General features: G+C 34.8%; 1 protein-coding gene across 3 annotated transcripts; it reads right to left on the bottom strand.

Moving 5' to 3' along the window:
* Positions 1-3,114: 3,114 nt before the first annotated feature.
* On the bottom strand, positions 3,115-9,436 carry LOC143453460 (major facilitator superfamily domain-containing protein 6-like). 3 transcript variants are annotated; one of them, XM_076954800.1, is made up of 11 exons: positions 8,023-9,436; positions 7,805-7,891; positions 7,469-7,717; positions 7,263-7,345; positions 6,572-6,776; positions 6,184-6,341; positions 5,005-5,087; positions 4,637-4,805; positions 4,241-4,421; positions 3,832-3,956; positions 3,115-3,693 (listed from the first exon to the last, which is right to left on the bottom strand). In XM_076954800.1, exons 1-11 carry the CDS (start codon positions 8,054-8,056, stop codon positions 3,664-3,666), a joined length of 1,404 nt encoding a protein of 467 aa, XP_076810915.1. In that variant the 5' UTR covers positions 8,057-9,436; the 3' UTR covers positions 3,115-3,663. The 3 variants fall into 3 exon arrangements, with proteins under 3 accessions (XP_076810915.1, XP_076810912.1, XP_076810913.1); XM_076954797.1 differs by having other exon boundaries at positions 3,117-3,693; positions 3,798-3,956; XM_076954798.1 differs by having other exon boundaries at positions 3,117-3,693; positions 3,798-3,956; positions 6,572-6,773.
* Positions 9,437-11,347: the final 1,911 nt, after the last annotated feature.

Below are 11,347 nucleotides of genomic sequence, written 5' to 3'. Positions count from 1 at the left end.
GTAGCGGATTAAGGTGGGGGTTGATGGGGCTGCAGTCCCTGGGTCCACACGCAAAAAAGGCTCACCGGAATACGTACGTCTTTATAAAAAAATACTGTATGCATTTTTACCACAAAAGTTTGTAGGTGTGTAGTTTGTTTGTCAAATATTTACTTGCTTGACGTACTATCAGGCAAATCCTGTATGGCGAAATGCAAATAAAACATGAAATATTCAAAGCAGACAGTATTAGTATTACTATTACAGTATAAAAACAATAGTTGAATAACGTAGCACCTTAAAAGTTAGTTTGAATTTATTTCTATCAACTTTTGCATACTTGAGTTTGCTTCGTCGGGTGACTATAGGAAATAGGCTTACATAGTTGTTTGAAAATTTTACATGCCTTAATCGTGTTCTTGTATTAGTCGAAGTGATTGCTTTTTCAAAAACCTTGACATTATGGGACATATATAAAGTTTTTCAATTGATTTTTCATTCGCAATTTTACAGGAAATTGTTCGGTGACCGTGGAAATGCAACTATTGCAACAACAACGATATCGTAAACAAATTAAATTAATATCGCAAATATAATACACAGCGTAGTCTTGATTTATCTGAAGTGACTTATCAACACCTGTTCCAAGTAAAAATAAGTAATTGACTGCTAGATATTTTAATTCCTCACATATACAGTTTATAGCTTATTTTGACTTGACTCACTTATTGTAGTTCAGACCTAAGTCTGCACCGGTTATGTTAGTTTTCACATGTTTGCTTAGAAGTAAGAGAGGAACTATAATTTTTAACGCTTAGTTATAAATTTCGTAACCTAAACAAAGATTGCAGTACTTAAAAAATACTTTTTACACTTTACAACGGTAAATTTTGTGCTGGTGTTGGAATTTCTGTGATTTATTTATTGATTCCTGCCTATCTACCTTTGTTATATTTGGACTGAAAACAGTTTTTGCACAACTGAAACTCGGAGATAATTCACTGATCATACGGAGCAAGCCGTCTAACGTTTTCGAGTCCTTGCTACAGAGCGGGCATTTCCTGATCGATTTGGTATTTCCGTTTCCATTCTGTGTTTTTCTTTGAAATTGTCATCGAAAATGGTACAAAGAGTATAGCTATAAATCGTTAATGATCTAGTTATTGCTATTTGCTGTCGTGTCTGCAGAAGATAGACAAAAATACCAACCTATGTATTGCAGGCCCATTTTTACACCACGTTTAATCTCATGATTAGCGATGAACTATCATAAGCTATGAAAAATATCTTGTTTAGGCTCCGTTTGACTTGCATTTATTAACTGCATGTTTGTTTTGCAAAATTAGCTTTGTTTGGAACTTAATTTTTTAATATCACTTGTTTTTTCTTAAATCAAACTTGGTTCGTGGCTTTCATTTGTAGCGTGCGCTGCATGATGAAGTCAGGCCACTAAGCATCATATTGAAGTAGAAGAATAGCTAATACAAGAATTAAACTGTAGAAAGAATTCGTGCATAAGCGCTCACTCCAAAGTATAGAATGTTGAGCAACATACCGAAAACTTAGCAAACAAACACCTTGGTTTATTAAAAACATACGTTAGGCATATGTCAACGAATACTGTAATTAGTTGATTCTAATTAACAAAGAAACAATAAAAAATTGCGTGGGCAGGTAATTCTCCTGCAGTCGCAGTTCAAATTCCTAAACCAATAATAATAGAGGTATAACATATTTTTTTCTATTAAACAATCAAAATTTTTATTATGATTTATAGGGAATGTGTTGATTAAATATTTAAAAAATAGGTAATTTGTATCACATGTTTGGTGAAATACTGTTTGTGAATATTCTGTCTGCATTTTGGTTTATGTTAAATGGTAGAGACAAAATTCCGCCTAGGTCCTTGGTACCTTTTAGCCCCAGGTCCATCACAGTCTAAATCTAGCTCTGAACTTAAATGCCATAACATAATAACCTAAACCTAACCTAAATCTTACACCGATAAAACCTGAAATAGCTAAAATCAAAACATCAATTCACAATACGACGGTCATGTTAATTTTGAGGCTGAGTGTCCTGATCTACGTCGCTGTAACATTGGATACGAAAACCATCACCTCATGATGCAACGTATATAGGGCTGGTTCGTCAAATGTGCTTTCCTTTGAAGAGTTTGAGTTTCCTTTATTGTACAAGTGTATGTAAAGTGAGTTTAATTGGTCTATATAGAGAATTAGTTGAGTGGGTGACTCGTATGTCAATTAGCTGTGGTCCAGCCGAAAACGTTTATTAAGGTGTGCTTGGGAGCATCCGAAACGTTTCAACAAAACTTAAGTAATCTTGTGGTGAACCTGTAAGGCGGCGTATCGGATACGCCGTATCCGTTATCCGCTTAATGCATTCTGAACAATACTGTATGTTAACCAAGCTTAAGGATTGATGTTGATATACTGCATTATTTGTTCATATCAAACGGAATATTGTTTTTTGAACACATTGTTTAGGGAAAACGTTCTTTGAAAAACTAGACTGATCGACAGAAAAACGCAATGCGCGGGTGGTAGTAATAGGTTTAGAAAATCTGGAAGTAATTCAAATGGAACGCGCACTGAACAAAGCCAAAATGTATCACAGCGTTAAAGAGTAAAACAAAAAATATACATCACTATTAATATTGAAATAGTATCAGATCTGCACAGAATGTCTGTTAGAAATAGGGGTTAACTATAACAATTAGCATCAATTCTCTAAACGGTCCGAGTTTTCTTATCAAATCGTGTGGTGATGATGATCCCTGCGCCACTAATACACGATACCATGAAATACAGTATAACGAATATCTTGCTGCACGTTTTAAACCCTCTAGGTTTTACGACTTCTTTCGCATTCAGAGTTTGTTAGTGATCATGTTTTTGTTGCATTATGCTGTAACAAGATTAGCGCCAAGTTATAAACAATTAATTAAACTTTCATGAATTAATTTATTGATACGTGGTCATAGCCCAAGCCTACATAGCAAACTTCACTCTTGTATTCTCAACTGGCCACCAATATTTTGCCCTACCTGGAATTTTGTTCTTGTTGTAATTTCTTTTTTACATTGCAGTATATAGTGTATTTCTGACATGAACAATTGAAAACAAATTTCATTAAATTTGGTTAACGTTAACACTGACAGCTCCATTTCCTGATAAAAAATGTCCAATCCAGCATCAATTATGAGCTATTAATAAGTTCTATACATTTCATACCAACTTCGATAAAGTGACAAAAACACACTGCCAGTGATCACAAACATTTGACGTCGGCGCGCTATAGACATGTGGGCATATAAAATCTGTGCTCAGTTGCTACTAGCAAATGTTTGAACAAAATCCAAAATATTTAGTAACTGAAAGTAATTTACTACACAAAGCCTTGAGATCCATCAAAATAAACAAAAACAGTAACAGCATGCAATTATTAAAATCAAAAGTACACGTGCAAAAGAAATGTATACTGGCGCAATACTGAGGTCAAAATATTGGCACAAAATTGTATCTTTTAGTTTGTACTATCAGAGCGCTCGAGTTTCATGGGTTATAAAGTTTTGCTGCTGTTGAATTTTGTCATCTTCATCCGCTCTATGTGCGCGATGTTCTACAGGACCCAGCTTATGATTACCTGATTTGGAAAGTTTTTTCAGCTCTTCGTTTTCATCGACTTGAACGTCTTGGTGTATTAAAACAATTATTATAAAAGTTGTCGCCCAAATATAAAAGCAATATTTTGTCTTCGTCCAATTTTTGAACAAACAATGAAAAGTTAGAACTCACTGGACAAAGTGTCCTTTTGGAAAAAGACTCTCACCAGCAAAGTAATCAAAAGATACAAAACACTTGATGACAGCACCAGCACGAACGATATAAAAAACATTTGTTCGCTCCCAAATTCCTTAAAAAGATATCCACCAAACAGCGATCCAAAGCTGTATCCTAAAAATACGAAATAATTCAGCTATGCATAACGACAATCTTTAAAATCAAAGTTAGTAGTATATTTTTATTGTTTTATGTCGAAGTTGGCTCCAACGCAGTTTTTAGGTGATTGATTTTAATTTTTGAGCTTGCAAAATCTGTCCTATATGCAACACAGCATACATATCGTTTATGTGGTTTGCTGAAGAATTACCACTGAGCTAGTTTTACAGCTTTCAAACTTGTATACACCTGGTGATGGGGTATGATAAAATATATAAACAAAAGTAACAGAAACATACCTAACCCATGAGTTGTGGCGTACATGATTCCCATTGTGGTTGCTTCCAGTTTCTTCGGGCTTATACATACTGTATAAGAACAAGCAACTGGCCACATCAACCCCCAATTGATACCCCGCATAGCTTCCAGAATTATAAATTGCCACGCTTTAGTTATTATCGAAAGGAAATAAAGGCGAATCTAAAGTGTAAATGTATATTAAAATAACCAGCTTGCAACTTTTTAGGGAAACTGAAATGTCAGTTTTAATTGACACACTAATCGAGTATATCTTGCAAACAAATTGAAGAAAGTTCTTTCGCAAAACATTTGGTGTTCATCTGGAAATTAACACCATTTAAACTTTATTATTAGAACACCATTTTTTCGTATCACTTAATGAGTTTGAAATTTACCGCAAATATTATTTGGCAAAATAGCAGCAAGGACAAGTGACCACATTTTTGTATAAGGAAACCTGATCCCAGAAAAAATGGAATGTCAACTAATGACCCACATAAGGATGCAATTCCCAGTGTTGCAGATGAAGCATTCAATTTTTCTTCTGCAAGCCAATATCCATAACTAAACATAAAGCACAGCATATACAGCACAATACAAATGATATGCAGCTGATATGCAGCTGCCAATATTGGTTTATAATTGCTTTTAAGCTCCAAAGCGAGGAAGATAAAATCAATATTTTGTGGACAGTCTTATAGGTATTTACATAGGCCACTGCAAATGGACTTTAAACGTTTATTTATATTATTGATCAACTAACCTGTATGACAGTGATAGTGCGTAACCATAGAAAAACGCAACAAGCGTTAAAAAAGACACAAATTTTTGGCTTGTAATGACGCCCTGCAAAAAAGACAAACATTCTCAAAAATCAAATCGGATTGGTAAACATTTAAAAGATGATAACAGTTAAAAATGTGTTTAGAGAAATTGCTAAACCAAAGGGTAACTATGTTTTTTGTTGTTGGGAGTTTACATAAAATCTTGTTTCTACAGTGACATTATACAGTACAGTATACACACGTACGTACTTACAAGCTTTGCTGAAACGAGTGGAGTAAACATTAAAATACTGAAGTCGCGATATTCAACACAAGATTTAGACTAAACCCAGTAGAATTGGCACCACATCAATCAATATTTGAGTTAGATTGGTACAATCTGAGCCTAAAACTGTTCAACTTGTGGCTTATTATGATAGTGTTCAATTATGAGAGCATATACAAGGCAAATAAGAGCTAAAATAAACCACGGCAAATAGGGGATGAAATGATCAATATCGGCAGCACAATTATAATTGATTAATCAAACATGGCAACTTCCAGGATAAGTGTTTACAAAATTTACAATTTTGCTGCCTTTTCTTGCTGATTTGCTGGTTTTTGAGTAGCAGCTTTGTTCAGTTCGTCTTAAACTATGATTATTTGGCAACATGCCCCTTCTCTTTCTGCATTGCGCTGTATAACCGTAAAATATTCCTTTCTAAAACAATGACATACGAACAAAGTGTTGGGAATTACGACTCATACGTACTGCAGAACAAATACAAGAGCCAAAACAGTAGAAAAGACTTTTTTATTAATATGGTATAGTTGGTTCTTTGAATAATGAAATATTTTCTACTGTTTTGGTTCTTACAGTATTATCGTTTTACAAATGACGTGCAAGCACACAACACTTTGTTCAAGAAACATGGCATACTAAGCTCTTTGTTTGATACTGTACCTGTTAAAATGACGTCATAATAACATTTCCTCAAGGTAAAAATATTGCTCGAGAATATAGACCTACTGTTCGGTCACTTCCATGGATGCTCAAACGCTTTAATTATGGATCATTCAGAACATAACGTAGAACGACATGTTGTCAATGAAACATACGCTCCCCTCCAAAACAAAAAATGCATGTTATACTTAATTACAACCATTTAAAATCTCACCTTAATGTTTCGAAGCAGAATTGGCTCGCTCAAGCAATTAGCAACAGGAAGTTTAGAAACAACAACAGCTGATAGAATCCAAAAGAGCCACGCCCCTCCAAACGAAGGAATGAATTGTATGTTGGATGTAGTGGCATCGGAAAAGGAAGTAAAGAAATCTAACAGAAAACTTTGGTAAGAGTTTTTATTTTTATTTAGATACTTGAAATGAGTTAGCTCTTATCGCGTAGGTAACATATGGCAGCTTTTTCCTGTTTTTGTTTGTGATCAAGAGATTATGGCAGCCTATACCGTGCGTATTGTCCTGCCTGTGGTTGAACGTTTTTGATTTCACCAGGTTTGTCTTAGGTTATATTAACAAGTAACAACTTTAAAAGAAGAAGACTACCTTTTAAATATCCGCTAAGAACAGATGCAATACCAAATCCTATGGACCCCCAAAGCCTTTGTAGTCCATAATTATGCTTGTCTTTAGCACCAAGTATTTTGTACGTTGTAGCTTCAATGATTGATATTGGGCTAGTGTAGAAAAATGCAGCCACTGTAAGCAGTGATAATGAAACCCAAAATGTAATGTCGTACTGCTCAGTCTGCTAAAGCAAGTGGAAACTCTGTCAGCAATAAAATTTTATCGTTACTGTTAATGGTTTCAAAGAAAAAAAAGGCTATTTATAGTACAGTAAAATATGCCAAGGTTGGGCCAGTAAGATAAGCTCTGTTAGATTGGCAACGCATGTATTTTTATAACAATAACAGTAACAGAAAAATATTACTATCTCAGTACCAATAACTTCAAAAACTCATAATTTCATAATACAGTGAGGATAAGTTAGTTGACGTTTTTCTATGTTTCGATACAGCTATTTATATGCTATTCTTATTCACGATGTTAGTCTTATTTCATCCAATTAAAATTGCATTGGGCAAGAAATCCCTTTAGTAAAAACAAAGATTTTAAATCTACTGTAATGTTTTTTATAACATTGAGCAAGGTCTATGTAAATGTAACAATATGCGTGTATACATATATTACGAAATTATGTCTGCATTCAACTTGTAAAAGTTATAGCTTGAATTACCTTCACTTCGATGGTCAGGTTTTTCATGTTTTCAGTTGTTATGTTATATTTCATTTCCTTCGTATTGTGGGTTTCAAGTCTTACTAAAGGTAGAAATAAAAACATATTGCAATTTATAAAAGCAACACACATAAACAATTTTTTAGAAACTTTATCCAGTAGTCGAACCGCCATGGCTACGCACAGATCTATACAAAACATTTTACCTGACTCTACCACCCGCTGATAGGATTGTACAGGAACGCTTAACAAAGATAAAGATGTGAAAGAAGCTGCAAGCAGCAGCGCTATTAGCACAGTTTTAGGTCGACCCGTTTTGTCGGAAATGGCCCCAAATACAGGTGAAGCTATAATACCGAGAGAACGATGTACAGCAAAAAGAATGCCGCTTTGTTGAGTGGATAAACCAAGATGTCTCATGAACACAGATAAAAATACCAAAAAGGAAGCTTCCCCTAAACAGAAAATGATTGGATACATACTAATTGATTTACGGAGTGAAGGCATATACTAAAAGACCGCAATTATAACAACACAAGCACCTGCGAGGTAGAGAAAGTAGAGCACTTTTAGCGGAAGGTATGCTGTGTTTATGCTGAAACATTGCTTCAGGTTATTTGAGCCTATACCTAAGAAAAACAAAGTTAATTATCAAACAGATTACTCACCACTATAGTAATTAACGTACCAACTTCGTAATTGTTATAGTGCTGCCACAACTTGACCATGCATAAACAGCAATAGCTATTACTCGCCCTACCTGAACTTTCCCTTTCGCCATAAGTTTCTCCCATTACAGTATATGGTGAAAGTGTCTTCTACCAAAAATTACTTATTGATCAAATAAACCACTGACTTAGCCAACTTGTAGTCAGTCACCACTGTAACCTGAAACAAATGTTTAAACCCAGAAGACAAGAGCGAAAAATGAGTCCTTCATGCCAATCCAGTTATACAGTATGAGGTTACCAAGAGCTTTTGTCGAGTGGTTTCAGATATCTGCGCCAGTGTTAACACAACACAGTATACTATGGCAGTGCGGTTATTCCTGATGGGTCGACGTTTTGGCTATAGATGGTTGACGAGAGATAGTTTATCTGACAAAACTTTTCGAGTTACAGTAAACAACTAGACATTTAAAGCCCACAGAATGTGATTCTAAGCCATAGCATGCACAAAGTACGATCAACATTTTTTGCATAAACATACTTTTCGTTTTCAAGCGATTGTTCTGGACAAACTAATTGGAAAGCATTGGTAGCCATTATAGCGAAACTTAAATCTACCCAGGTTCAAGCATCGAGACGTTTATGAGAACATTGAAATCACTCACTGAAAACCGGTTTAATTACATTGATTGCCCGACACAACCAATTGCATGTAAACAAACTTCATTTGCCAATTGGCGGTTTTGTCGTTAAATGCTTTGTCAACTAACAAGTTATCTAACCTAAAAAATCTCGGATAAGTACTGGTAATTTATATTTGCAGGAGTTTGAATCAATTCACAGGGCTCCATTGCTTTGTTAACAACTGTTTGTCGCTACCAACTTGTCACGTTGTTAACATCATAAATTCTGATGACATAATGTAGGCTATCTGTCTTCCAATATTATTTACCTCGGTAAAATCTTATTACTTTGTTGCAAACATATCGCTCAAAATTTATTGCCTTCTTCTTTTCTCCATATTAGGTATGATATTATTAAAATTTGCTAATCTGCTATTTTAATTAAATCATTTATCAATCAATGCGACACCTACTGCTAATTGCTGAAGTAGTGTGAATTAGAAGCAAATACAAATCTTGCTAATTACCTTTTCCTTCTTAGCATATGAACCGTGTTTCGCATAAAGGTATACCACTTTTAGTGTTTCCTTTATTTCTCGTACTGGTCCCGACTTCTTACATATGCTGTTACGATTATATATACCAAAGGAGGGCAAGCTGCGGCTCGCCGACATATTTTTTGTGGCTCTTCTAGCTGAATAGTACTATCCAAATTAAATACTAATTATACAATATTATATATTATATTATAATAACCAAATTGACAAACACTCCTGATTTTGCGGCTCGCTGGTGTTTATAGTTTTCCGCAAGTGACTCTTTCATTGAACAAGTTTACCCACCCCTGATGTATACAGAAGACCTACAGTCTTTCCTTTAATAAGAGAGATGAGTAACCTATAGACTAGATCACTAGAGTATAGACAAGAAGTGACGTTACGCTATACGCGCCACGTTACGCGATTATTGATTGGGAGTGACTATTTCATCGTAAGTAGGTCATGCCGCTTGTTGTGAAAGATAGGCGGAGAGGTTAGGAGAAACGTCATGCAAAAGTGTATTTAAGGTGTTATTGGAATTAGATTAGAAGGTAGATTTAGGTTACTATGTTAAGTTAACAAGAAACTGTGAAAAGTAATTTTGAGCATAGATACTACATTAACACAATATTGCAGGCAAGGTTGTCTACATTAGCATTTGTCACAGTTTAACGGGGCGTTGAGTTCATTTCTTGTTCACTACATAAAGTACTTGCTGATATCGTTTGATCCCTGTAAAAAAGGATCTTATACTTCATAGCCACAATCTGATAAGTCTTGCACAATATATACCAGCACAATAGCACATTATACCAGTAGTAGTTACTAGGGATGTGCCGCGAGGAAGATAATTCGGGTTCGTGCGAACCCGAATATCATGAAGGTCGACACGAACGAATCCCGAATCTATTCGTATTAGAACCAAACAATAAAATTTTATCCGAAATTTGTCAAGTCTTGCTTGTAACATGATGTAATCGATAAACAAATCGGTTTCTTTTGAAAAATAGTGTTTAAAAAACGATTGAAAAAGCAAAATCGTTAAGAAAACGACCTTCATTATAAGTACTGCTGACTCTAGTTTAGCTTTGTCTGGAAACTAGATCATTATTTTTAACAAAAGTCAGTAAATTTATAAATAATATTGTATTCGGATTCGCCATTGTTGGTATTCGTGTTGCTCGAATCTTCCATAAAGGTGATATTCGGCGAATCTATTCGAGTTTGGGTTCGTATCGGCCCATCTCTAGTAGTTACAGACAGAAGCATTTATCACCTCGCCAGACGGAGAGACACAGAAAGAGCCAGATGAGCTTACTACGCTAGTCATGGTGTTTGCAACTCAATAGACATCTTATAAGCAGTGGTATTACTATGTTTTTGATTATGCGTGATATTGAGAAAGTGTACAGCACCTACAATAAAAACCTTTTCTTGTAAACTATATCTGTTGTAATATTAAAAACTTTCGGCTGACAAGAGGTTGGAGAATTCTAACCGCACGCAACAATAGAGTCAGAAAATTAATTCAACAGGTAAATTAAGTTAACATAGCATAAGTTAAGACAGATAAGCTCTGCATCTGCATTAATAAGCTCTGCAGACCTTACCTCGCTTGAACTGGTATAAGAATTTGGAAAACACATACGTCAGAATTCAGACGTCAAAATCAACCAAGATGGTGCAATGTTCGGAGTTCAACAACGAAATATAGCCTACAGAAGAAATTTATGCATTACAAAAAAGTTATGTAAGCATATAAATAAGCGATGCATTCCATTTTCAAAGCAACAAAAAACAGAAAATAGAGAACTGAAAAGAGAAACGCGAAAACTAACTTAAGTAACAATCAAAGAGATGATTTATGCTGGAAGGAATCAATTATTATTTCGCGAGTCTGCAAAGTTAATTTTTATATAGTGAACTGAATACATTCAAAGCAAACGTAAATACCTCGATTATATGTGATAATATTATAAATTAATGTAATATAAGATTGTGTAAGTCTGTAAGACATAAAATTCTCGTCTATCGAGTCAGCGAAGCATAACACTGTGTGACGTATTCGATTACTTCCTGGTTATTGTGTGTGCACTTTGAGTTATTCATTCTTGCTTTTACGATCAACGCCGTAACATGTACGTCTTTATGCTGTTGCTGTCCCAATGTTTTATTTAGATGTATTCGTTCAAAGAAGCTTCAATATAATCAGTATATACAGTTGTCATGCTTGTGTTACAATTGTGAATTCAATT

This window comes from Clavelina lepadiformis, chromosome 4 (assembly GCF_947623445.1).
Source record: "Clavelina lepadiformis chromosome 4, kaClaLepa1.1, whole genome shotgun sequence".
In the NCBI taxonomy this organism is placed as follows: domain Eukaryota; kingdom Metazoa; phylum Chordata; class Ascidiacea; order Aplousobranchia; family Clavelinidae; genus Clavelina; species Clavelina lepadiformis.
This window is presented reverse-complemented; position numbering and strand designations above follow the sequence as displayed.